General features: G+C 32.9%; 1 protein-coding gene across 1 annotated transcript; it reads left to right on the top strand.

Annotated features, from left to right (window-relative positions):
- The first annotated feature begins 1438 nt into the window (after positions 1-1438).
- LOC108203104 (uncharacterized) lies at positions 1439-21365 on the top strand. The gene is made up of 14 exons (XM_017371845.2): positions 1439-1665; positions 1989-2110; positions 3286-3406; positions 3542-3606; positions 3847-3960; positions 4169-4243; positions 6310-6348; positions 6441-6512; positions 15230-15343; positions 17623-17694; positions 17813-17849; positions 18266-18378; positions 19954-20160; positions 20768-21365. The coding sequence occupies exons 1-14, from the start codon at positions 1593-1595 to the stop codon at positions 20867-20869; spliced, it is 1326 nt and encodes a 441-aa protein (XP_017227334.1). The 5' UTR covers positions 1439-1592; the 3' UTR covers positions 20870-21365.
- The last annotated feature ends 3109 nt before the right edge of the window (positions 21366-24474 follow it).

Genomic DNA, 24474 nt, shown 5'->3' on the forward strand with positions numbered 1-24474 from the left:
GTTAAGCTGTTATGGTTATTGCAGATCTTAAATTGATGTAAATTACTTCAACAAATATATTATTTTAACTCTTGTAAGTTGTACGTATCACATTAGTTGATATCTACTAAATATAATTTCTATTGGGGATGAAGTCAGGGGAGTGTGAGATTAGCGATTGTACTGGGTTCCGAAAATAAACAGCCCTCAAATTTAGAACTTCATGTATATAAAATTTAGAACTTCATGTATATTAAAAAAAACCGAATGAAACCTGGCGGAAAAACAATGAACACTTTGATGAGGAACGAAACTTCGTGTTTGTTTTTCTTCAAAGCCCTGATCACCTCTCGCTCGTCGCCAGTAACAGAGTATCGGTTGATTTCCCTTCCTTCAGCTACTCAGAGGTTCCGATTCATAATTTAAGCCAATAACGGAGTCTATGTTGATTTCTCTTTCTTTAGCTACTCAAGTGTTATAGTTCATATTTTTAAGTCATATGATGTTTATGTCTATATGTACGTATATTCTCGCTATTTTAATATTTGTTAAAATATAAATATAAAAAAAATACATCATTTAAAATTTTATTATATAATTAAATTACCACCCACCTAAAATTGTTGAAAATTTGATAAAAATGAGATTTTTGCAATATCAGAGTTTTTGTCATATAGTTATATATTATATTTATAATTATATATACATAAATTTATTAAATCATGATAATTAAATATTCTAAAAAGCGGCCGAGGAATAATGGAATGGATTTTTTAATCCGATTTAACAAAATTCGGTTAAAACAATATGAAGAAAGCCATGAGCTAAGGTATTGTAGTAATACTGTATCACACACCCTTTTACTTATTGTGCACTAAGTCGGGGTCTTCACGGAAATAGCCTCTCCACTTTAAGGGTAGGGGCAGAGCTGCTTACATTTTACACTTTTCAGACCCTGCTCTAAGCGGGAATACTGAGTACGTATGGTATGGTTAAAACGATGATTAATTGGTCAAAAATTGGATAAATCAGGTAAAATATTAAAATTTACAAAAATTGTTGGACAACTTTAAAATTTTAAAATATGATTATACATATAATATTAAATTAATCCTAGATAATGTTACTATTAATCATTCCGATTAATCACCGATTTTCTGATTTCTTCTTTTTACAACACTGAATATCTGTTTATTTATTTATTTATTTATTAAATCATAATTATAAATATAATATACATATTTGTATATAATATACATGTGTATTGTATTGGAGTTTTGATTATAAACTTATTAATGTATATTAATGAATAGAAATTAATTCAATTTCATATAATTTTGTAAATTCTCAATATGTGTGGATATTTATTAACCGTAAAAAACCAGCCCAAACCAGACCTGCACGATTAGGATTGGGTCTTTAATTAATTGGGTTGGGTTACCTGAGCCGGGTTCGTCGTACACCAGCAGATATACTACCAGTAGTGAGTCAATTCGGTGAGTCGATAAGAGTCGAGTCGCTCACAAAACATATAGTTGTGTATACATTGCTGCTGCAGCACTTTAAAGTTTAAACCCTCGACAAGAAAAGGGGTCAAGGCATTTGAGTGAGCAATGGCTGCAAGTTCTGGTCTTTGGCAACTTCCTTCCACTAAATCTCTTTTTTGTACCTCCAAATTTGCTCAAGGTTACTTTTTTATTCTTTTTCTTGCTTTATATTCACAGAGAGAGGGAGAGAGAGGTGGAGAGAGAGATAGACAGGGAGAGCGAGAGTGGAAGAGAGACAGGGAGAGGGAGAGGGAGAAAGTGGAAGAGAGTGAGAGTGAGATGGAGAGGGGAGAGAGAGAGAGAGAGAGAGAGTAATGGTCAAGATAATCTCTTCAAAATTTTAATTTGCTCATTGGTTATGATTTACTGTTCTTGTGTTCCATTATTGTTTTTTTAGGGATTTGAGACTTTTGACATGTTTTGTGGTGATACTTTTTGCTAATAGGATTTGTTTAAATGCAGTGCGTAATGTGGTATTTAACCCGAAGATGGCCGTTTGTCGGGGTATTCAGACTATTGCTTACACGATTGTCAATGGAAGCTATGTGCAAAAGGCACCAAGTGAGCTCCAGGACAAAGTGAAGGTGTTCTTCTGTCTATTATCATGTTATATATAGATAGCAGGAGATAACTTAAAATAACAATAAGCTAATGTATTGCAATGGAATTCTAGGTTTATGTGCAGCGTATGATAAAGATAATTAAATCGAAAAAGGAGCTGATGTCTTTTTTCATTTTTGCAATCATGAAATCTGTGGTTCTTTATAGAAATATATCACAGCATCTTGAGTGGCGGCTTTATGAAAATAGTTTCCACAGGTTGCCCTGATGAAATTATTTTTAATCCAAGAGTTGAAACTGTCCCTGACAAGGTCATGGTTTATGAGTGACAACGTATCATAAAAACAATCAAATTTATACAGGAGCTGATGACTATTTTCATTTTTGCAACCATGAAACAGTCAAACTGTGGTTCTTGTTTGAAATATAACACGGCATTTTGAGTGACGACTCTATGAAATAGATTCCACAGGTTGCCTTTCATATAATTTTATGAATTCAGTTGTTAATCTAAGCTTTGAAGCTGTCCCCGATTCTTGATAGAGTGAATCCACAATTGAGGAAGATACAGGATTCTGGTTAGTATAATAGCATTTATCTAGGTTTCCCCGTGTTACTGTTATGGGAGTTCTCTTGGAAAAAAAGTGACATCTTCAATGTTTTACTCCTTTTAACTCGTTTGAGAGTTATGTAGATGGACATAACTTGCCATTTATTTTGTGAGACAAAATATTGTGGAAGTTTAAAACAGTATTTCTCTGATTGTTTGTCACTGTAGTTCAGCACTAAGCTGCATACAGAAAAATATATATACGTACTCAATACTAATCTGTTTTATTCTGGAATAATAATTCCCGTCAAGGAATAATTGTCAGGCATAAAATTTAGCTTCAGTTGAATATCATGTTGATATATGTTGACTTGTTGAGAAAACATGTGGAACGACATTATATGCTCTCGCAGGTCCTGGGATGGAAGCAAGGATCTTTTATCTTTACATGTATGCGTGCACATTGTGTAACAATAGAGTATGCTTAAACTAATATGTATTTGTATATTTTGTAGTATGATAGTATAATAACATTCAGGTTTATTCTTCAAGTAGGGAGTATATTAACTGATGGCATGTTGGTTTAAGATTCCTTATAAAGAAAGGGTGATACAGAGAATAATGTCAAATTTTCTCTCTCATTTGCAGGACAAAACTTTGATAACAGTTGATTCTGTTGGGGCCTTTCAAAAGCTACCTATGGTAATGCCTTCAGTTGATGTTTTTTATTCGGCAATGAAAAAAGCGAAGAGGGTGCCACCGACAAAGGGTAATGAATTACTGTAGCATGTTGTATTTTCATGTAAAAACTTTATACATACATGGTTCCAAACTTTTAATCAAATCAACTTATTCTATTTTGACCGAACTGCTGACTATGATATTTAGTTTGCATGTTTTGTAGGGATTGCTAATATTGCAAAACGGGAGAGAAACAAAGGGGCAAAACAACTTGATACATTGATGAAGGTAAACTACCAGCTTCGGTATGGGGACTGTTATAGCTGATAGAAACATGTTGAGAGTTGAGACATCTTGAAACTGATTATATTTTCAAATTCTCTTTTTTACTTCTTTGTTTTGTTTTCATTAATGATATAAAGCAGAGACCTGTCGTGGTACTATCACCACTTATACTTCTTATTAGATGTAGGCATACACATGTATCTCCTATGGGGTTAATATCTCGGCTTTTGTTGAACTCTGTAGGAGCTGGCTGTCTCGTTAAGAACATACAAGGAAAACTTTCCGAAAAAACACCATTTACATCCTTATGAAAGATCACTTGTTGATTTGACACTTGGAGATGGAAACTATGAAGAGGTAAATAACTCTTTAAAAGTGATATGGTATAGTGATCCCCTCTCCTTGATTTTTATTTGTAATTTTTTTCTGCTGAATAACTTTTGTTGTAATTCAACGAAGGCTAACATATTTTTGCTTCTGAGAGGGGCCATCAGCGTTTATACTAATATATATGAAATGAAGATGGATTTTCATGGATTATAATATCAGTTTTAATAATTTTCAGGTGTTGAAAAAAGTTGATGCTTTAAGAAAGAAAGTGGTATCGGTTGGAAAGGAACATGCCTCCCTGTGCGCCCAGGTTGGCGTACCTTCTTGATAAGAACTTGGTAGTTGTACTTGCATTTCCTTTCAGTGATTGGTAAATGATCAACAACTAATCAGCTCTTTGATTTATTAGTTATTTCACCCCTGTTAGTGAAGCTCCCTCGCACATCTTAGTAAATTTTCTCATTTCTAGTAGGACCTTTAATCTCTGATGAATTTAGAAATCCGGCTCTTCTCCAAGTTGTAGCAGGTAGCAAAACTGCTGATAATAGAATATTGATTTTTAAAAAATGAACTTGTACTCTCTTTGCAATTTTATTCTGTAGCCTAAGAAATGGGCGAACATATGGAACAAGAACAGAAGTGTTGTGTCAATCTGTATTTTTGGCATTGACGAGAGTAGAAATTAGCTGGTCTTTGGTAAATGGAATTTTCACCGTCAGAGTTGTCATCACTCATCAGTTTTACTGGTCTTCAAATGAAAAAAATGTTTAAAGAAAGTAATTTGCTTGCATTAGTTACATGTAATGGCTATCTGTGTCTAGTATTAAGTGCGTGGAGTTCGACTTATGTTGAGTGTAGGATCGTCTCTGTACATGCCTTGGATGGTTTATATTACATGGAGTTTGGAATTAAAATAACTCCAAACAGGATTTGGTTTACAGGAAAATATAATCAGACAAATGAACAACTTTAAGATAAGAGGCTAAAATAGATCTTATTCATAACACATGCCTCCACTGGTGCCTTGTAAAATATGTTACTCTTTACTTCTAGTACGTGAGGGGAGTCATATATAACCTGGATGCAGAGGCTTACAAGCATATTAGCATCAATCTGGATCCTCAACTACTTTTTAATTTGATTGCCGTTTGATTACCCCGTGTTGCATCTAAAGATAATATTATTTAATTAAAGCCCTCTTAGGAGAGCTGGTAAATGGTAACTTGACATAATTTAAAGATTTGATTTGGACGAGGTTGGTTATTGTCTGAAAAATTGGCTCCTACTGATCTACTCTTCAATTCTTAAAAAAAATAGGCTCTCAAGTAAGGGAAGTGCTATTGACAATCTGATCCAGTTGGTCCGTTTACTACGACTTTAACCATAAGCTTAAGGGAGTTGGTAACTTAACATTGGTCAGAGCATGTCCGGTGTTGGTGCTGAATAACATATAGCTATTGCTATATTCTGAAATCAAGAAGTGATTTTTGATGTTAAAATAAACTTGTCGTCCAATGTGTTGTTCAGAGCATGTCTAGTGGTGGTGCTGTCATATGTACAGCTATTGCTATATTATGAAATCAAAAAGTGAATATTGATGTTAAAATAGAACTTGTAGTCCAATTTGCAATTTTAATATAGCACCAACAAGATCCGAATTTAGTTATATTTCATCCACCTAACCTTTAAATGCAAAATTATGTTTGTCACTATCATTTTAATTATTCGCTTCCCTCCATTTTCCCACTTGCATGCTTTTTGGCAATTATAGCAACTTCTTTACTTCGTTGCATTTTGCTATTATGCATCCATGTTTAACATTGCATTGGAGTTTTTTGTTTAGGTGCTATATTATAGAGATAACATCACTTTTAGCACCTCTATTGAACATGCTCTAACAAAATTATATCATTTTATTCTATCTGTTACTGCCAAAAAGTGCTGTTTTCTCTGCACCTCTCAGTCATCTTTAGTCGGGCAATATTTTGAAATCCAATTTTGGATCTTAGCCTTGATTTTGTGCAACTTCTAATCCAGTTTGTGAGTTCGTTCTTGATCTCCCTTCCCTACTGGTTGTACTTCATCTGAGAGAGTAAATACTATAACCCACGCAGGGACTATCCACCAAGAGTTTTAAAAAAAGAAGCTATAATGAATGTTCTGGTGGGAGGAATCATGGAAACCTGTGCATTAGTCGATAATAAATGTACTTTACAGGGACCAGGGTTATAGTACTTACCTCTAACACCCGGTTCTATTTATCACTCGTGTAATTGTTATTTTCCTGAAGACATTTCCTGAAGTCTTTTAATAATTAGTTCTATTTTCTTACCATGTCAAGTAATATAGTTAATAGTTTTCTTATACTTTTTGCAGTCTTCAACTAAGAAAGAGGCACTAGAAAGATTAGATGAGGTCAGCTCTGTAATGCTATGGTGTCTTATTTTAATCTTTACTTTAAGCTGTTCTTATCACATATTAAATTTTTCTGAGTAATTAATATGCAGGGGATGAATAGCCTCGAAGAAATTTTTAAAAGTCAAGGCAAAGCAGTTGACGAGTTGTTGAATATAGCAAAGGTAATTCATCGTTTACTGCACATTTGATCTAGGACAATTATTATGAATGGAGCTCTTTATGTTTGAAGCCCTAGGGAACTCGGGAAATCTCAATCTATAATGTTCAAGTTTAACATATTTTGATTCTGTAGTTCACTCTATAAAATAGCAAAAGTATTCCCATGTGTATATGATCTTACAACTTCAAATATGAACGATCATGCTTTAGAAGAAAGCCTCCAGTAGTCGATATCTCTTTCCTCGACCCTGATTATTTATTAATGCATTCACTTTAATGTAAACAAAATCTATTTTAAATCTAACCACGCTTGGAAATTTTAGAATGGCCATGATATATAATTTGACATACCTAATATATTCACTCTAGATATTGATTTGCATGTCATTTATTTGGATTTTACAGTACAACTTTAATGAATTAAGACTTCTATGAACTCCATCCTTTTCTAAAAAAATATAAAAGATGACATTGTCTCTGAAGCAAGGCACATAAAAAGGAATAAAAAGGCTTTTAGCCATGATTGGAAATTTTAGAATAGTTTTAATATATGATCTGACATCCCTAAAATAATTATTCTAAATATTGATTTATGTGAATATGCAGAGTGAATATGCTGTGAATATGCAAAGATAATTGTTATTTCATTCTGTCATAAGACTTACCTATATATAGGCAGATTACAATACATACATAGCTGTAAACTCCTTAAATCAGGGATGTAGTACTAAAGTCCTAAGCAGTAGTAAATTCCTAGAAATCAGGTATATACATTGTCAAAGATGTTGACATTTCTCTCCTATAGTTCACACCTAATATGTACACCATAATTCTACACTACCCCTCAAGCTGGGTTATGTATATCAAACATTCCCAGCTTGCATATTAATTCATTAAAAACAACCCTCGGAAGGGCTTTGGTAAGAACATCCGCTCTTTGAAGTCTTGATGGAGTATAGATAATCTCAATAATTGTATTCTCGATCTTTTCTGTGATGAAATGTCTGTCTATCTCGATGTGCTTTGTTCTGTCATGATGAACCGGGATTTTTGCAATACTAATAGCAGCTTGATTGTCATAGAGCATTGCTATAGGCTTTATTGCACAAAGTCTTAATTCAGCAAGCAATCTTTTAAGCCAGATTCCTTCGCAAATGCCTAAAGCCAAAGCTCTAATTTCTGCTTCAGCTGAACTTCTGGAGACTACTGGTTGTTTTTTACTTCTCCATGTTACTAGATTACCCCAAACATAGGAACAATATCCTGAAGTACTTCTTCTATCTGTTACATCTCCTGCCCAGTTTGCATCAGTGTAGACTTTGATCCCTCGATTATCATTTTTCTTGAATAACAGAACTTTTCCAGGATTCAATTTGAGGTATCTTAAAATTCTAGTAACAGCTTTCATGTGTTCTTCTATAGGATTGTTCATGTATTGACTAACAACACTTATCGCAAAACCAATATCAGGCCTGGTATGTGATAGGTAAATGAGGCGTCCGACCAATCTTTGATATCTTCCCTTGTCAACTGGTTTCCTGATTAATCCTGAACCCACCTTTTTATTGGAGTCCATTGGAGTTGAGGCTGGTTTGCATCCTAGCATTCCTGTTTCCTTTAGTAAGTCCAGAACAGACTTGCGTTGTGAAACAAAGATGCCATGTTTTGATCGTGCAATTTCCATGCCCAGAAAATATATGAGATTTCCAAGGTCTTTTATCTCAAATTCTTTAGAAAGATAATGTTTCAGACTTTCCAATTCTTCTTTGTAGTCACCCGTCAGTATTATGTCATCGACATAAACAATTAGGATAGCTCTTCTTTTGTCTGATGAGAATTTCACAAACAAAGTGTGGTCTGTTTGGCATTGAGTATAGCCATTCCGAATGATTGACTTTGTAAATTTTCCGAACCATGTACGTGGAGACTGTTTAAGACCATACAAAGATTTATATAGTTTGCAAACTTTACCTCGGTTTGAAGAGTTCCCAAAGCCCGGTGGAATGTCCATATAAACTTCCCCTTCAAGATCACCATTCAGGAAAGCAATTTTCACATCAAGTTGATATAAGGGCCAGTCTTTGTTTGCAGCAATAGATAATAGCACTCTTACAGTGTTAAGCTTAGCAACTGGAGCGAAAGTTTCTTGATAATCAATTCCGTAGGATTGAGTGAAACCTTTAGCAACAAGGCGAGCTTTATACCTCTCAATGCTACCATCTGCTTTATGTTTAACAGTAAAGACCCATTTACAACCTACAGATTTCTTTTCGGGTGGGAGCTCTATGACATTCCAAGTTCCATTTTTCACCAAAGCAGCAATCTCATCTTTCACTGCCTTTTTCCATTGTGGATCTATCAATGCCTCTTGAATTGTTCTAGGAATCTGTATATTATCAATACTAGAGACAAATGCGTGATAGGATGGTGACAACTTCTTATATGACACAAAATTGTTAATAAGATGTTCAGTACATGCACGAATACCCTTTCTCAAAGCAATTGGCTGATCTAAATCATTATGAGGAATATTATCATTGTGAGAATTAATCAAACCTGAATGAGTTTCTGAAGATTGAAGATGAGGATCCAGTTCTGATTCATGGTTGCCCTCCAAATGTGTTCTGTGCTCTATAACTTTACCAGATTTATTTCTTCTTTTATAGACAAGAATTTCTTTGTTTCCTGGTTCTTGGCTAGGAGCACGAGTCGAAGATAAAGATGAGATTTGGGGATTTTCAATGATTTGGGAAGATGAAACTTGATTATCAACGACTTGAGAGGTGGAAGGGTTGTCAAAAGAAATATTGTCCCAAAGATGAGATTCACTTGCATTCTCCCCCTGAATCTCAGAATTGTAATAAGCATGATTTTCAAAAAAAGTGACATCCATGGAGTTATATATCTTTCGAGTTAAAGGAGAATAACATTTATAACCCTTTTGATGAGAAGAATAACCTAAAAATATACATTTGATAGATTTAGGATCAAGCTTACTACGATTTTGAGAATGATCGTGCACAAATGCCGTGCAACCAAAGATCTTTGGATCAAGGAGATTAATGAACCTTGTTTCTGGGAATGATTGCAAAACTTATCACATGGAGTTTGAAAGTTGAGTACCCTAGAAGGTATTCGATTGATGAGATATGTATCTAAGTACACCTCTAATAGGTAAATATTTTCGAAACTTTGGTAGAAAACATAGGATGAACACTTCTCGAAAATCTTTGAAGTAAAAAAAACACTTTTCTTGAGGAGATGTGCTTTGTTTGTCATGATGAACCGGGATTTTTGCAATACTAATAGCAGCTTGATTGTCATAGAGCATTGCTATAGGCTTTATTGCACAAAGTCTTAATTCAGCAAGCAATCTTTTAAGCCAGATTCCTTCGCAAATGCCTAAAGCCAAAGCTCTAATTTCTGCTTCAGCTGAACTTCTGGAGACTACTGGTTGTTTTTACTTCTCCATGTTACTAGATTACCCCAAACATAGGAACAATATCCTGAAGTACTTCTTCTATCTGTTACATCTCCTGCCCAGTTTGCATCAGTGTAGACTTTGATCCCTCGATTATCATTTTCTTGAATAACAGAACTTTTCCAGGATTCAATTTGAGGTATCTTAAAATTCTAGTAACAGCTTTCATGTGTTCTTCTATAGGATTGTTCATGTATTGACTAACAACACTTATCGCAAAACCAATATCAGGCCTGGTATGTGATAGGTAAATGAGGCGTCCGACCAATCTTTGATATCTTCCCTTGTCAACTGGTTTCCTGATTAATCCTGAACCCACCTTTTTATTGGAGTCCATTGGAGTTGAGGCTGGTTTGCATCCTAGCATTCCTGTTTCCTTTAGTAAGTCCAGAACAGACTTGCGTTGTGAAACAAAGATGCCATGTTTTGATCGTGCAATTTCCATGCCCAGAAAATATATGAGATTTCCAAGGTCTTTTATCTCAAATTCTTTAGAAAGATAATGTTTCAGACTTTCCAATTCTTCTTTGTAGTCACCCGTCAGTATTATGTCATCGACATAAACAATTAGGATAGCTCTTCTTTTGTCTGATGAGAATTTCACAAACAAAGTGTGGTCTGTTTGGCATTGAGTATAGCCATTCCGAATGATTGACTTTGTAAATTTTCCGAACCATGTACGTGGAGACTGTTTAAGACCATACAAAGATTTATATAGTTTGCAAACTTTACCTCGGTTTGAAGAGTTCCCAAAGCCCGGTGGAATGTCCATATAAACTTCCCCTTCAAGATCACCATTCAGGAAAGCAATTTTCACATCAAGTTGATATAAGGGCCAGTCTTTGTTTGCAGCAATAGATAATAGCACTCTTACAGTGTTAAGCTTAGCAACTGGAGCGAAAGTTTCTTGATAATCAATTCCGTAGGATTGAGTGAAACCTTTAGCAACAAGGCGAGCTTTATACCTCTCAATGCTACCATCTGCTTTATGTTTAACAGTAAAGACCCATTTACAACCTACAGATTTCTTTTCGGGTGGGAGCTCTATGACATTCCAAGTTCCATTTTTCACCAAAGCAGCAATCTCATCTTTCACTGCCTTTTTCCATTGTGGATCTATCAATGCCTCTTGAATTGTTCTAGGAATCTGTATATTATCAATACTAGAGACAAATGCGTGATAGGATGGTGACAACTTCTTATATGACACAAAATTGTTAATAAGATGTTCAGTACATGCACGAATACCCTTTCTCAAAGCAATTGGCTGATCTAAATCATTATGAGGAATATTATCATTGTGAGAATTAATCAAACCTGAATGAGTTTCTGAAGATTGAAGATGAGGATCCAGTTCTGATTCATGGTTGCCCTCCAAATGTGTTCTGTGCTCTATAACTTTACCAGATTTATTTCTTCTTTTATAGACAAGAATTTCTTTGTTTCCTGGTTCTTGGCTAGGAGCACGAGTCGAAGATAAAGATGAGATTTGGGGATTTTCAATGATTTGGGAAGATGAAACTTGATTATCAACGACTTGAGAGGTGGAAGGGTTGTCAAAAGAAATATTGTCCCAAAGATGAGATTCACTTGCATTCTCCCCCTGAATCTCAGAATTGTAATAAGCATGATTTTCAAAAAAAGTGACATCCATGGAGTTATATATCTTTCGAGTTAAAGGAGAATAACATTTATAACCCTTTTGATGAGAAGAATAACCTAAAAATATACATTTGATAGATTTAGGATCAAGCTTACTACGATTTTGAGAATGATCGTGCACAAATGCCGTGCAACCAAAGATCTTTGGATCAAGGAGATTAATGAACCTTGTTTCTGGGAATGATTGCAAAACTTTATCACATGGAGTTTGAAAGTTGAGTACCCTAGAAGGTAGTCGATTGATGAGATATGTAGCTGTAAGGACAGCCTCTCCCTAAAAATATTTCGAAACTTTGGTAGAAAACATAGGTGAATGAGCAACTTCTAGAAGATGTCTATTTTTTCGTTCAACAATCCCGTTTTGTTGAGGAGTATCAACACACGAGCTCGAGTGAATGACACCTTTTTGTGTGAGGTAAGAAGCAAGAACAAGATTGAAATAATCTTTGGCATTGTTGGTCTTGAAAATCTGAATATTTGTGTGAAATTGAATTTGAATCATGGAATGAAATTTTTTAAATTTTCACTAACTTCAGATTTACTTTTCATAAGAAACACCCATGTTAGTCTGGTATGATCATCAATAAAAGATACAAATCATCTTTGTCCATTCATAGTATTTATATGTGAGGGCCCCACACATCACTATGAATAAATGTAAATGGTTTGGAGGATTTATATGGTAATCTAGAATAGCAACTTCGTGTGTATTTCGCAAACTGACAAATTTCACAGGAAAAAGTGTTTGGATTTTTATCGATGAACAAAGAAGGAAACATTATTGACAAATACATGAAATTTGGATGATCAAGACGATAGCGCCATAGCATAATATCACTATCTTTATTTGAAACAGGATGATTATTTGAAGAAAACAAACTAAATTTCTGAGACTTGATTGCGGATGAGGTGTCATCTTGTAGGATATAGAGTCCTGAACACATTTTAGCATTGGCAATCATCTTCCCCGAATCTAAATCCTGAAACACACACATATTTGGATAAAACTTAGTCTCACAATTAAGATCACGAGTAAATTTACTAATAGATAGTAAATTACAGTTCAATTTAGGGACATAAAGTACTGAATCGAGAGTTAGATTCTTATTCAGCCTTATTGAACCTAAACCCTCAACCTTTGAGGATGTGCCATCTACTATTTTCATTGAATGATGCTCGTCAGCGGTATAAGACTGAAAGTCAGAAAAAATATTTACATTTCCTGTCATATGATCCGAGGCTCCCGAATCAAGAATCCAAGTGTTAGGTCGTTTATTGACAAATAAAGCTACTGGATGATTACCGTTCATAGCAGTATTTGCATGTGAGCTTATGTGTGACTGACTTAAGAGTTTCTGAAGTGCCTCTAGTTGTGCTTTATTGAATGGTGATGAGTCTGATCCATCCGTTTTTGCTTCAGTAGAAGTGACAGCAACGTTGCCATGGCTCTCTTTGTCTTTCCAGGACTTTAATTTCCAATCAGCTGGCTTTCCATGAAGTTTCCTGTCCAGGCTTACGACAATGATCACACCACGGACGTCCCTTTTGTTGTCGATGCTCTTGATTTGTGCCTTGAAATTGACCTCGAGCAGCTAGGGCAGATGATTCTTGATGAGATGAAAGAGTGGAGGAACCCATCATGACTTTCTTTCTACTTTCTTCTTGTCGAACCTCTGAGAATGCTTCTTTGACTTTAGGAAGAGGCTTAGTACTCATGATTCTGCTCCTGACTGCATCAAGATTTTTATTGAGGCCATGAAGAAATTTGAAAGTTCTCTTTTTCTCCATAATACTTCGGTATAGAGTGGTGTCTTCCGCACACTTCCAAGAATAGGTTTCGAACAAATCTAATTGCTGCTAGTAACGAGTAAGAGTGTTGAAATACTGTGTGACTGATGTATCTTCTTGACGGAGATCATAAAGAGCAGCTTCAATTTCAAATAATTCTGATGTGTTTTCAGAACTTGAATATGAATCCTTAACAGCATCCCAGAGTTCCTTGGCTGTTGAATATAGAAGAAAATTTTCTCCAATATCATTATTCATCGAACCAATCAGCCATGATTGTATCATGTGATTATGATCAGTTGATTTTGGAGTCTCAATCTCCTCTGTAAGGTAGTCTTCTTTTCCTTTTCCATCGATAAACATCATCACAGATTGAGACCATTGGAGATAGTTATGGCCATTGAATTTGTGGCTGGTAACAGTAGAAATGGCCTCAACACCGTGAGAGGAAATACCAGTAGATATAATTGGATTATGGAGGGTGGAGGTATGAGAGGATGCATCTGAAGTTTGGGTTTGCTTCTCAGCAGCCATGATGACAGATGCGTGGGAAAAACAGGATGAGAAACAGGAAACAAAAAGGAGAACAATTACGGATCAGAGATGCTCTGATACCATGTGAATATGCAGAGTGAATATGCAAAGATAATTGTTATTTCATTTTGTAATAAGACTTACCAATATATAGGCAGATTACAATACATACATAGCTGTAAACTCCTTAAATCAGGGATGTAGTACTAAAGTCCTAAGCAGTAGTAAATTCCTAGGAATCAGGTATATACATTGTCAAAGATGTTGACATTTCTCTCCTTTAGTTCACACCTAATATGTACACCATAATTCTACAATTTACATGACTAATAGTATATAATAAGTACATAACAAATCTTTGCATTCCTTTCTTTAAATTTAAAGTTCTTTTATAATTATACAAATTGTGAAGTTGTCTCCGAAACAAGGTAGGTGAAAGGCTATTGAAAAGGCTCTGAGTAGTGAAATAGTAAAAATTATGATGTACCTTGTTTCTTATATGGCAAAGTCCATCTTATTATCTTCAAAGAAATGAACACTCAATAGTCAACAAGTCAAGAACTCAAGAAAAACGTATTTGATCTAGCTGTAATGATACAAAAATTTTAAGATATGGTGTTACAATATATGCTTAAGACATGTTTCTTATGTATTTCATCCAATTTATCTATTATTAGTATTAGTATTATCATTATTATTATGATGATGATGATCATCATTATTATTTTTATTACTACTATTATTATTATCTCTATTATTATTATTATTATTATTATTATTATTATTATTATTATTATTATTATTATTATTATTATTATTATTATTATTATTATTATTATTATTATTATTCTTTCTTTTTTGGGTACTCTTTGACTGGTGCATGTATAAATTATTATCAAAAAGTAAGGATCCTATGTAATTGGCCATTTTTTAGCAGCAGGGTAAGAAAAAGGAACGTGTTGCCAAAAAAGTAAATTAGTTAATTTATTTCCCACTTTTTTTTTCTGTTTAGCAAACATAGCATTTTAGTTTGGTCTTTTCATTGAAGTTGATACTGTGGATTGCTTCTTTGGAGTCTGATTCTGCTCATTTGTACTTGGTTCTTGTTTTTATAAATAAAAAATAAGTCTCATATTTTTCTTTTTTGGATTGCATATCAAGTGCCTGACTTTCCTTGTTTCTGCATGATTTTTTTCTTGTCTACATTATCTTGTTATAATGGGACGATGCATATTTTTACTGCACAAATTTCAGGCTTTGCGAGCAATGCCAGTAGTTGATCTGGAGACACCAACACTTTGTCTTGTTGGAGCTCCTAATGTTGGAAAATCATCTTTGGTTCGCCTTCTTTCTACAGGAAAGCCTGAGGTCGGTGTAAACAAATTTTGAATGGTGTTCTAAATTAGGATACATGATATAGGCTTATATGCACTTCAAATATGCAATTGTATTGTATGTTTTGGTTTTTGTAATTTTATGATATATTTATCATGTGTATGCTTACAAGCTTTGATGTTATTCAATGCCGAAGTTCTTTGTTGTAAACTTCCCTGCTGCCGTGTATCTGCAAAAGTTGTCTTGTCCTGATTTCTACGTGCCCGGGTATAGTAGACTGAGCATAATTGTGACAACTTATGCTATGTGGCATTCGAGTGTAATGATAACAATTAGCATCAGTCTCATGGGATATAATTCTGCTAGGGCATCATTAAATCAGCTATTCTTTCTGTAAAATATCAGCAATAACCATGACATAAGCATGCTTAGGTCGTCGAGATGACATCGTGACTGTACTTGCTTGCTGTAGCAAGAGTAGCACAAAATTTCTATTTTGCATATATGAGGCTCTTCACTAATATGCAGTAGGACTATAGAAGTAATATTATAAACACATTTCAGTTTGTCAGCCTCTCTCTTTGTGTCCTCTCTACTATGAATCTATGACACCTTAAGTATATTCTTAATATTCTCATATGAACTGAGACTTTCTATTGGAGTGATTTTGTTTCTATGGTCAAAGGATCTCATAGTGGAACATTTTGTAAATATGCCTTAATGTGTGGAAGGAAAGCCTGTTTACTGAAAGTACCTCACACAGATCGAGTATCACTTATAGTTTACGGACACATGCTACGTCCTTGTATATGTGGCAGGCAGAACTAGAGAGGTTGTGTTAAGGTATCTTTGGTTTGCTGTGGCTAAAGTCTGGGCTCTGGAGCAATCTAAAGGAAGCTCTGATGTTATCCCAGTGAACATTCTACTTAAATTCTTTATATTTCAATTATATTACGTCTATTTTTTGAATTGAGTTGAAGTGAAATTACCAGTGTCATCGTTGTTTGAGTTGGAAATGAATTAAAAGCAATATAATTGTAAATTTACAAAGAAAGAGTGTGCAATGTGTATATAGAAAATTTGAACCAGTGTATGAAAAGAATATTAATATAAATGAAATTTATTCAAAACATATGCTATTGAAAGCAGGATCTGTATGTACTTCTACTAGCCTTTAACCCATGCGAAGCACGGGCGGATATATAACTCGTAATTTATTTTTTAAAGTTTAACATCATTTTATTAATATCTTAGTATTAATGAGTTGAATTTTATTAAATTATATTAACCAACTGATTGTACGTTCTCACGATAATTTAGCTTTTACAATATATTATCTATTTATAAATATTTTACTGTTATTAATATGTGATGCCTATTATTGAAAAAAGATATTTATCGTGTAACATATTAGAGTTAGAAAGGGTTACGTAATGGTTAGTGTTTGTATTGAAATAGAACACGTTAGAGTTAAAAAAAAGTTATATGAAGGTTTTGCTAAAAAAAGATATTTAATTGAATATTTATAATTTTATTTTTAACATCATTATAAATTTTTATAAGATTATATAATAACATATTGTTATGAGTGTTTTTAGTATTTAAAACTATTTAACAATGTAAGAGTAATAGATCTTCACATGTTGTAGACTTATAGTTTTAGAGGGAGAGTACCAAACTAAAAAATATAATTAAAAATGTGGACTACAAATTATACCCATGTTGGCTTATTATAGTATAGTATAGTATAGATTACAACAGTCTACTATGCTTCTGTTATATATTAAATACTTGTATAATGTATATATCTAGATAGCAGTGTATGAAGAATCGACGTTTTATGTTCTCTCTCTATCTTACCAATGATGACTGGATTAGGTTTCTTTTCTTACACGAATGGACTGGACCTTGTCTCAAATTTTAATTATGGGAGGATTATGACCTGAATTTTGAACCCGATGAGAAATCCATTGGCCATCTTGTCCAGTGGACTCAAGTCGTCTAGTCACTCTTCCAGTGGACTCAAGTCTGCTAGTCATTTGTCCTGACAAAAAAAAAAAAAAAGTCTGCTAGTCATTTGTCCAGTTATATGTGTTGATCAACTTCATATATTAAATTGGAACAGCCAGTCCCATGAACCAGTTCAACTATTTTCCCCCTGTGAGGCCCCTCACAACCATGATGTTATCTTGCTTAAACTTCTTAAAATTTTTTTTTATCCAGCATTCTACGACTGTATTCACCATTTCATGTATTCATTGTGCTCTTATGTAATGGTCAATTGAGTCAGCTTTTTCGCCCCTGGTGTACAGATCTGCAACTATCCTTTCACTACCAGAGGAATTTTAATGGGTCATATTCATTTAACAGACCAAAATTTTCAGGTACTCTATGTACTATGTAAAATTATTTCAGTTAATATTATATTTTTGCTAAATGTACTATATACAATCTATTTATTCAACATTCACCTTTTGTTATCTAAATGTAATATGACTGCAGGTGACTGACACACCTGGTATCTTGAGGAGGCGGGATGGTAGACTTTTCCCCCCTATTTACATGTTCATTTGTCTCTGCTTTCAAGAAAATATTTGTCTTTTCTTTTGTCTCTTCTTTTAATTAAATATATTTCTTTTCCTCATGACTATTTACTGTATTGTTTTGTATGTATATGTAAAATAATTATTCCTGAACTACATTATTGAAGATTAAATATGTATGATAAGTGGCTTAATAGCAATTTATTGGTATAGAGCCGACTTCAAATTTCTCCAGAAGGATAATTCCTGGCTGTCGTTATAGTTAGTTAGAAAGTCTGAGAGCATTAAACCATTATCCAATCAGTTACTCAGTAACATTTCTGCTTTATGTGCAATTGGGCCTAGGATTAGGAAAATTGCTAGGGTGCTAGACTTTTCACAAATTACTCATTTTTCTTGTTTGTGCCTGCAGAGGACAGAAACAATTTAGAAAAGTTGACGCTGGCTGTCCTCTCTCATTTGCCAACTGCTGTACTGTATGTCCATGATCTGTCTGGAGAATGTGGAACCTCACCTTCTGATCAGGTATCTTTTTTCTATGTCCTTTGCAAGTCAGTTCTCTTATGATCTGAAATCTGATGTAAAGTTCAATCACATCTACATTATGTGTGTCGCTCTATGATGGATAAGTTTGGTTTGAAGTATACTAATCAGAACTGTCCCAAGTATATACTCCAAAGGTGCCTGAATCGTCATGTGTAGATTAATCAGCCAGGCCTTGCATCATACAATTTTTTTCCGTATGTGGTTTTTTATTAGATAAAATTTACTAGTCTACACAGGTATATTTGTATAACTGCACAAGCAACATGCATATATTTTAAGCATCTTGTCAAAGTGAAAGGAAGTGCTCTGATTCTTTTCAAAAGCATTTACTGTTGTAGTATTTGAGAGTATTTCTGACATCTCAAAAAATTTCTCACGTCTGCATATCCAAGATATGTCAGATATGGCTCCCTTTTTTAATTTTATCTATGCAACTTAACAAATACAAATTAGATTTATATAGTATCTTAATTTTATCTAAAAAAACCATGCTAGTGTCTGTGCTTGAGTTCTTTTGTGGTCTCGATCAATCTGAGCAGATAACCAACATCAATAATGATTACATTATATTTTGACTACACATCTTATCAGTATAACACCAACACACATAAAGTACAGTTAAACCTCGATTAAGTAATATCCGATAAAATAATAACCTCGTTTAAGTAATAAATTTTATCGGTCCCAACTTGGGCCAATGTCGTAAAGTAATATTTTCGCTAAAAGCATAAGATAATAAAAATTTAGAAATTCATTAAAGACCCATGTAATATGTAAAGTAATAATTCATGAATTATATATATATACATAATGTATATGAATTACAAAATTCAATTCTTTCTAAAATATGAATCTATAGTAGCTTGTTTCTTATTTCCACGAAAGCCGAAATTAAACTCATCCTTGACTTTTTGTAAAGCATAAATAACTCCCGGTATGTTTTGCTCATGTTGTAACAAGTAATTGTTTAAAGTGTTGATTGCTTCAAGTGCTTCCTATGATGATACGCTTGGGATGACATTGCTATCGTCTAGTGCATGCATGAATTTAGTTTTCATATATGATTAATTATTATAAAAATAATTTTAAATCAAATACATTGCATGTGACCGATTCTTGTTTTTAAAAATAATGAATTATAATTTGTAAACATATAGAAATTCGGTAAAATAATAAAATATTATCTTATCGATAAAGTAATAAAATATTATTATATCGATAAAATATAAATTCGGTAAAGTAATATTTTTTCCCGGTCCGAGGGGTATTACTTTAAAGAGGTTTAACTGTTGCTGTTAATATTAAAGTTATAATACAAACTGAGGTTATAGATGTTGTCACATGTCTGCCTTTTGGGCATACGAAAAAGGAACACATAACATCTGGTCCCTCTTATATTGTCCTTTATCTATTCTCCTCACTGAGCTCTCTGTACTAGATGTTTAGAAAATGAGATTCTTAGTGCAGTCTATTTCATGGTTTCTATTTTCTGTGCTAGCTAACCATCTAATATGTAGTCTAACCATCTAATATGTAGTCTAATTTATAATGCAGTATACCATTTACAAAGAAATTAAAGAAAGATTTGGTGATCATCTTTGGATAGATGTTGTCTCCAAATGTGATCTACTGCAAGATTCCCCTGTTGTTTACATTACAGAAGATAGTACTGCTGACAATACTGAGCTGGCTATATACCGGAAAATGGGCCCTGCTGGATCCTTGCGTGTTTCAGTAATGAGTGAAGTGGGGATTGACGAGGTTAGTATATATACTATAAACCTTACAACTTTTACGTAGTTCATATTCATGATGGCGTTGAAGTAGTCCTGGATGTTGGATCTTTTAAGATCTTGTTGTGTACTTGTATCCCAGTATTGTTCTAGACTTCTATGCTGGAAATTAAAATTTCTCTTGTTGATATTAAAAAGTCACATCTGAAATCTGAAGAGGGCTGAAGCCGAAGCCTAGACTATGGTTTTTACCTTTGAAGAAAAAGATGCAGTGAGTAAGATGTTGTTTCCATGCCCTTTGGACTGCCAAAGGTGCCGAATTACAGTAATCTTGGGTGAAAATATGTTATGAGCCTATGATTGAGGCGATTCTGTATTTTTATCTCTGTTGGGAGCAGTCAGGGGAACGTTCCTTTCGAACAGTTGGTCTATGTTTTGGTATATAAGGGCGAGAAAAAAAAAGTGTATTCCCTTTTATAGTTGGAAATGAAGTGTCTTAAAAAATATATACATTGATAATTCACAAAACTTGCAACCGCATAAAATGCCTAAATTAAAGCCAGTTTTTAAAGAGCACTTGTTGAAAAATCCATATTGCTGTACTGATCTTTAAAATTTGCTTTTATGCTACGCAGTTGAAGAGTAGGGTGCATGCAATGCTGGTTTCTCAATTAAAGAGAATCAAAATCCAGGATAGCAAAGAAGAAAGAGTTGAAGATCCAAAACGTTTTTTGTGACAGAATTATTTTTTTCATTAACAGTGGAAGAAATACAGCAGACTCATAGGCATGGCTTCAGCTTGGTTCATTTCCAGTACATCTCAAGGTATTGTAGCCTTTATGCTGCCTGCAGCTGACAAAAATATCGGAGCATACGCTTAATGTAAATATTTATTTATGTACTTCAGCATGTTTATCTAAATAGCAGAGAAGAATTGTGTTCTAGGGTTTTAGGCCTCTGTTGGGTTTTAGGCTTTAATGAATGAACAGGGCATTTTGACTTTGTTCATGATAAGCATAGTTCTGCCGCTCTTGGTACTCAGATCCAGCAATTAATTCATAAAAAAACACTATTTATGTTATTGGCGAAAATCACAGCCTATTACCTATGAAATTAATGTTGCGAGTGTTCAGTGTTCTTTTGCTAGGCTTTTCATTTCTATTGTGCTGGAACCTGAAGTTTGAAAGTCAGGGAAGAAATATATTTATAAAAGAGTACGTTAATTTTCTTCAAGGCTATTTTCAGTAAGAGCATCTATAAGGGAGATGGCCAATTATAGCCATAACTGTTGGCTAAAATTATCAATATATATATAATTAGGTAAAATTTGCTGACCTGTAAGCGAAAGTGCTTTGGTGATTAACTATATTTAAAAATATATTATTTTATTATTTTCAAATTTTCACGATTATATTTTTAAATAGTAGTTATTTATTGTGAATATATTTTTACAATATGATTGTGAAATACAAAACGAGCTAAATAAATAACCCAAGTGGTGGGTTTATGCTCTATTGTCCCGCGAGACTCAGGTCGACTCTGGCTCATCCAAAGAGTATTAGAACAGATACTAATTTGCAAGGCATTATCAAAAATATAGTCGTCGTTTTATTTTAAGATCGCTCAATACATACTCCCTACGTCCCTTTTTACATGTCCTCATTTGACTTTTGACCAGTCAAATTGACCAAATTTTGACTAAACATTACAAATTATCTTTTCATTATTATCGAAATCTGAAAGTTGCATATTAAAATACACTAAATATACTTTCTAATGATATAATTTTTAATATTTTTTGAATCATATAATATATGTAAAATTTCAGTCAAAATATAGTCAATTTGACTGATCAAAAGTCAAACGGAGACATGTAAAAGGGGACGGAGGGAGTTGAATATTTAAATTCTTTCAACTTAAATCACCGGTAAACATAGCAACATTGTAGTGCATATTTAAAACAATAATAAATGAGAGTTAATAGCAAGATTTATTACTTTCCATAATTAATACAGTTATCAATTAAATTTTAAGTTTATAAATCAGCATAACAAAATTAAATATATCAAATATTTTATTTTCATAGATGTAAATAATACATAACAAATTTGCATAACAATAAATATCAATCAAGTAGTTCCAAATTTCAATTCAAGGAGTTAAAAAATAATTTATAGAGTTTGACATATTATTTTTGCATACTAACCAAGTAAAATGTTATGACTTCTAGTATTTATGATAATATATATAGATTTATAAAGACTATTTACTATTTTTTTTTATTATAATAATATTTTTTTTGTTTTTAATAGTTAATAAAATTAATAAAATCTAAATATATTATCATAAATACAAGAAATTATAACCTTTTAATTGGTTGTGGTAGTATTCAAAAGTAATGTGCCAAACTCTATAAATAATCTTTTTACTCCTTCAACTAAAATTTGGAGGTAGTTGATTGATATTTATTGTGACTTTAATGATTGAAATGAGACCCCGTTAAGAATAGTGAGCAAAGTGATATATGACCTCTACTTCAGTGACCACTTTGATATTTAACCCTATAAAAATATTGCAAAACTCATAATTTTGCAAATCATATCGTACAAAGATCATTTTATCATTTAAAATCTTCAATATCATGTATATTTTGCATGTAGATTATTACAAAATATTTATTCTATGAAATATGTTTAGTTTGCAGAACATTTGTTCAATTTGCAGAACATACACATTCTACTTATTAAACATAGATGTTCTTTAATAATTTTGATGAATTAGAAATATTTTCAGAACATATTTTATAAAATAATATATTTTATAGTATTTTGATTTGCAAAATTATGAGTTTTGCAATATTTTCATGCAATATTTTACTTGCGGAACATAACCACGGTCTCCAAAAAAAGTGGTCACCAAAGAACTTTCCACTATCTCTGTATATATGATTTAAAATCCAACAATAATTATTTAGATTTTTAATATTCACAAGTTTGTGAAATTTAATAAATAATCCACTAATAAATAATATCCTATAATCTTATATTATATTAATTATTTGCTACATATTTTACAAATGTTACATGATTTTGATTTAATTACTTGAATTACAAATGATTTTATACTATAGCATTAAATTCTTGTTAACAATAATTTTTATGAGATTTTCCAAATCATAGTGATTACATCTTGAATTTTGATATCCAATTAATAGTTTTCATCAGGGGCGGATCCAGGATTCTAAACCTACCGAGGCTGGAGTGAAAAAATTTTCTCACACTTCACTGGAAAGATAAATGAGCAGACTAGCATATAAATATAAAAGCAAAAATCACCTAACTTACAACCTAATGTATGCAAAGGCAAGTAATAATGTTACTAGTTTATAGTGAAAAATAAAAAAAATATACTCCATATAAAAAGAATAACAAAATTTTACCCCGACAAAAAACAAAATTTTACAAAAAAAGTTCACTAGTTAGCTTTTATTATAATTAACAAATGTTAAAACAGATTTTTAAGCCTCTTGCTACTAGGGCCATATTCTTTGGTTCCTAGAATTCAAGTAGAGTGGAGACCAGATGGGTTTTCTGATTCTGGTTTTGAATTTTGTTTAAAACACAGACTTTGAATTAGGTTAGAAGGTGGGCTTGTTTTGAGTTTTGAATCATTTTAATATATGGGCTGGGTTATATATAATATTGGGCTAAAAATTTTATAACAGGGCTGCATTTTCTTTTATCCGGGCTGGACTATTGAAGATGTATAATTGTTAAATGGGCTAGGGATTTGACCCGGGTTGGAACACACCCCAGCCCATACAAAATACACTTGTCCTCCACCAAAAACTTATAATCTACAAAATACACTTGTCCTCCACCAAAAACTTATATATAAACAGAGATACTAAAAATTATATAAAAAGATAGGTTCCATCGAATTGGTCTCAATTCAATATATTATATATCTTATAATCAAACTGAGAAGTTGCAATTGCAATAATGAATACTAATAAACTAGTTTTTGTGGTGTTAGCGTTCTTACTCTTTTGTGGCTCAAGTCTTGAAACTCAAGATATCAACAAGAAACTTCTACCATGTTGCGAGATTTGTGCTCGCAAATGCACAATTTTGGGTGGTCAAATCGATGAAACATGTTACCATCTCTGTGCACTAAATAATTGTTATGTTTATTGCGGTATATATTTTAATATTAAAAAAGAAAAAAAAATTAAACCTACAATGATATCAATGAGATTCTACTTGTAATATTTGCAAAATCTCTTATATTTATTACAATATTTTACTAACTGATTTATATTAAATTAATAACTTAATTTCAC

The sequence above is a fragment of the Daucus carota genome, chromosome 9 (assembly GCF_001625215.2).
Source record: "Daucus carota subsp. sativus chromosome 9, DH1 v3.0, whole genome shotgun sequence".
Classification (NCBI taxonomy): Eukaryota; Viridiplantae; Streptophyta; class Magnoliopsida; order Apiales; family Apiaceae; genus Daucus; species Daucus carota.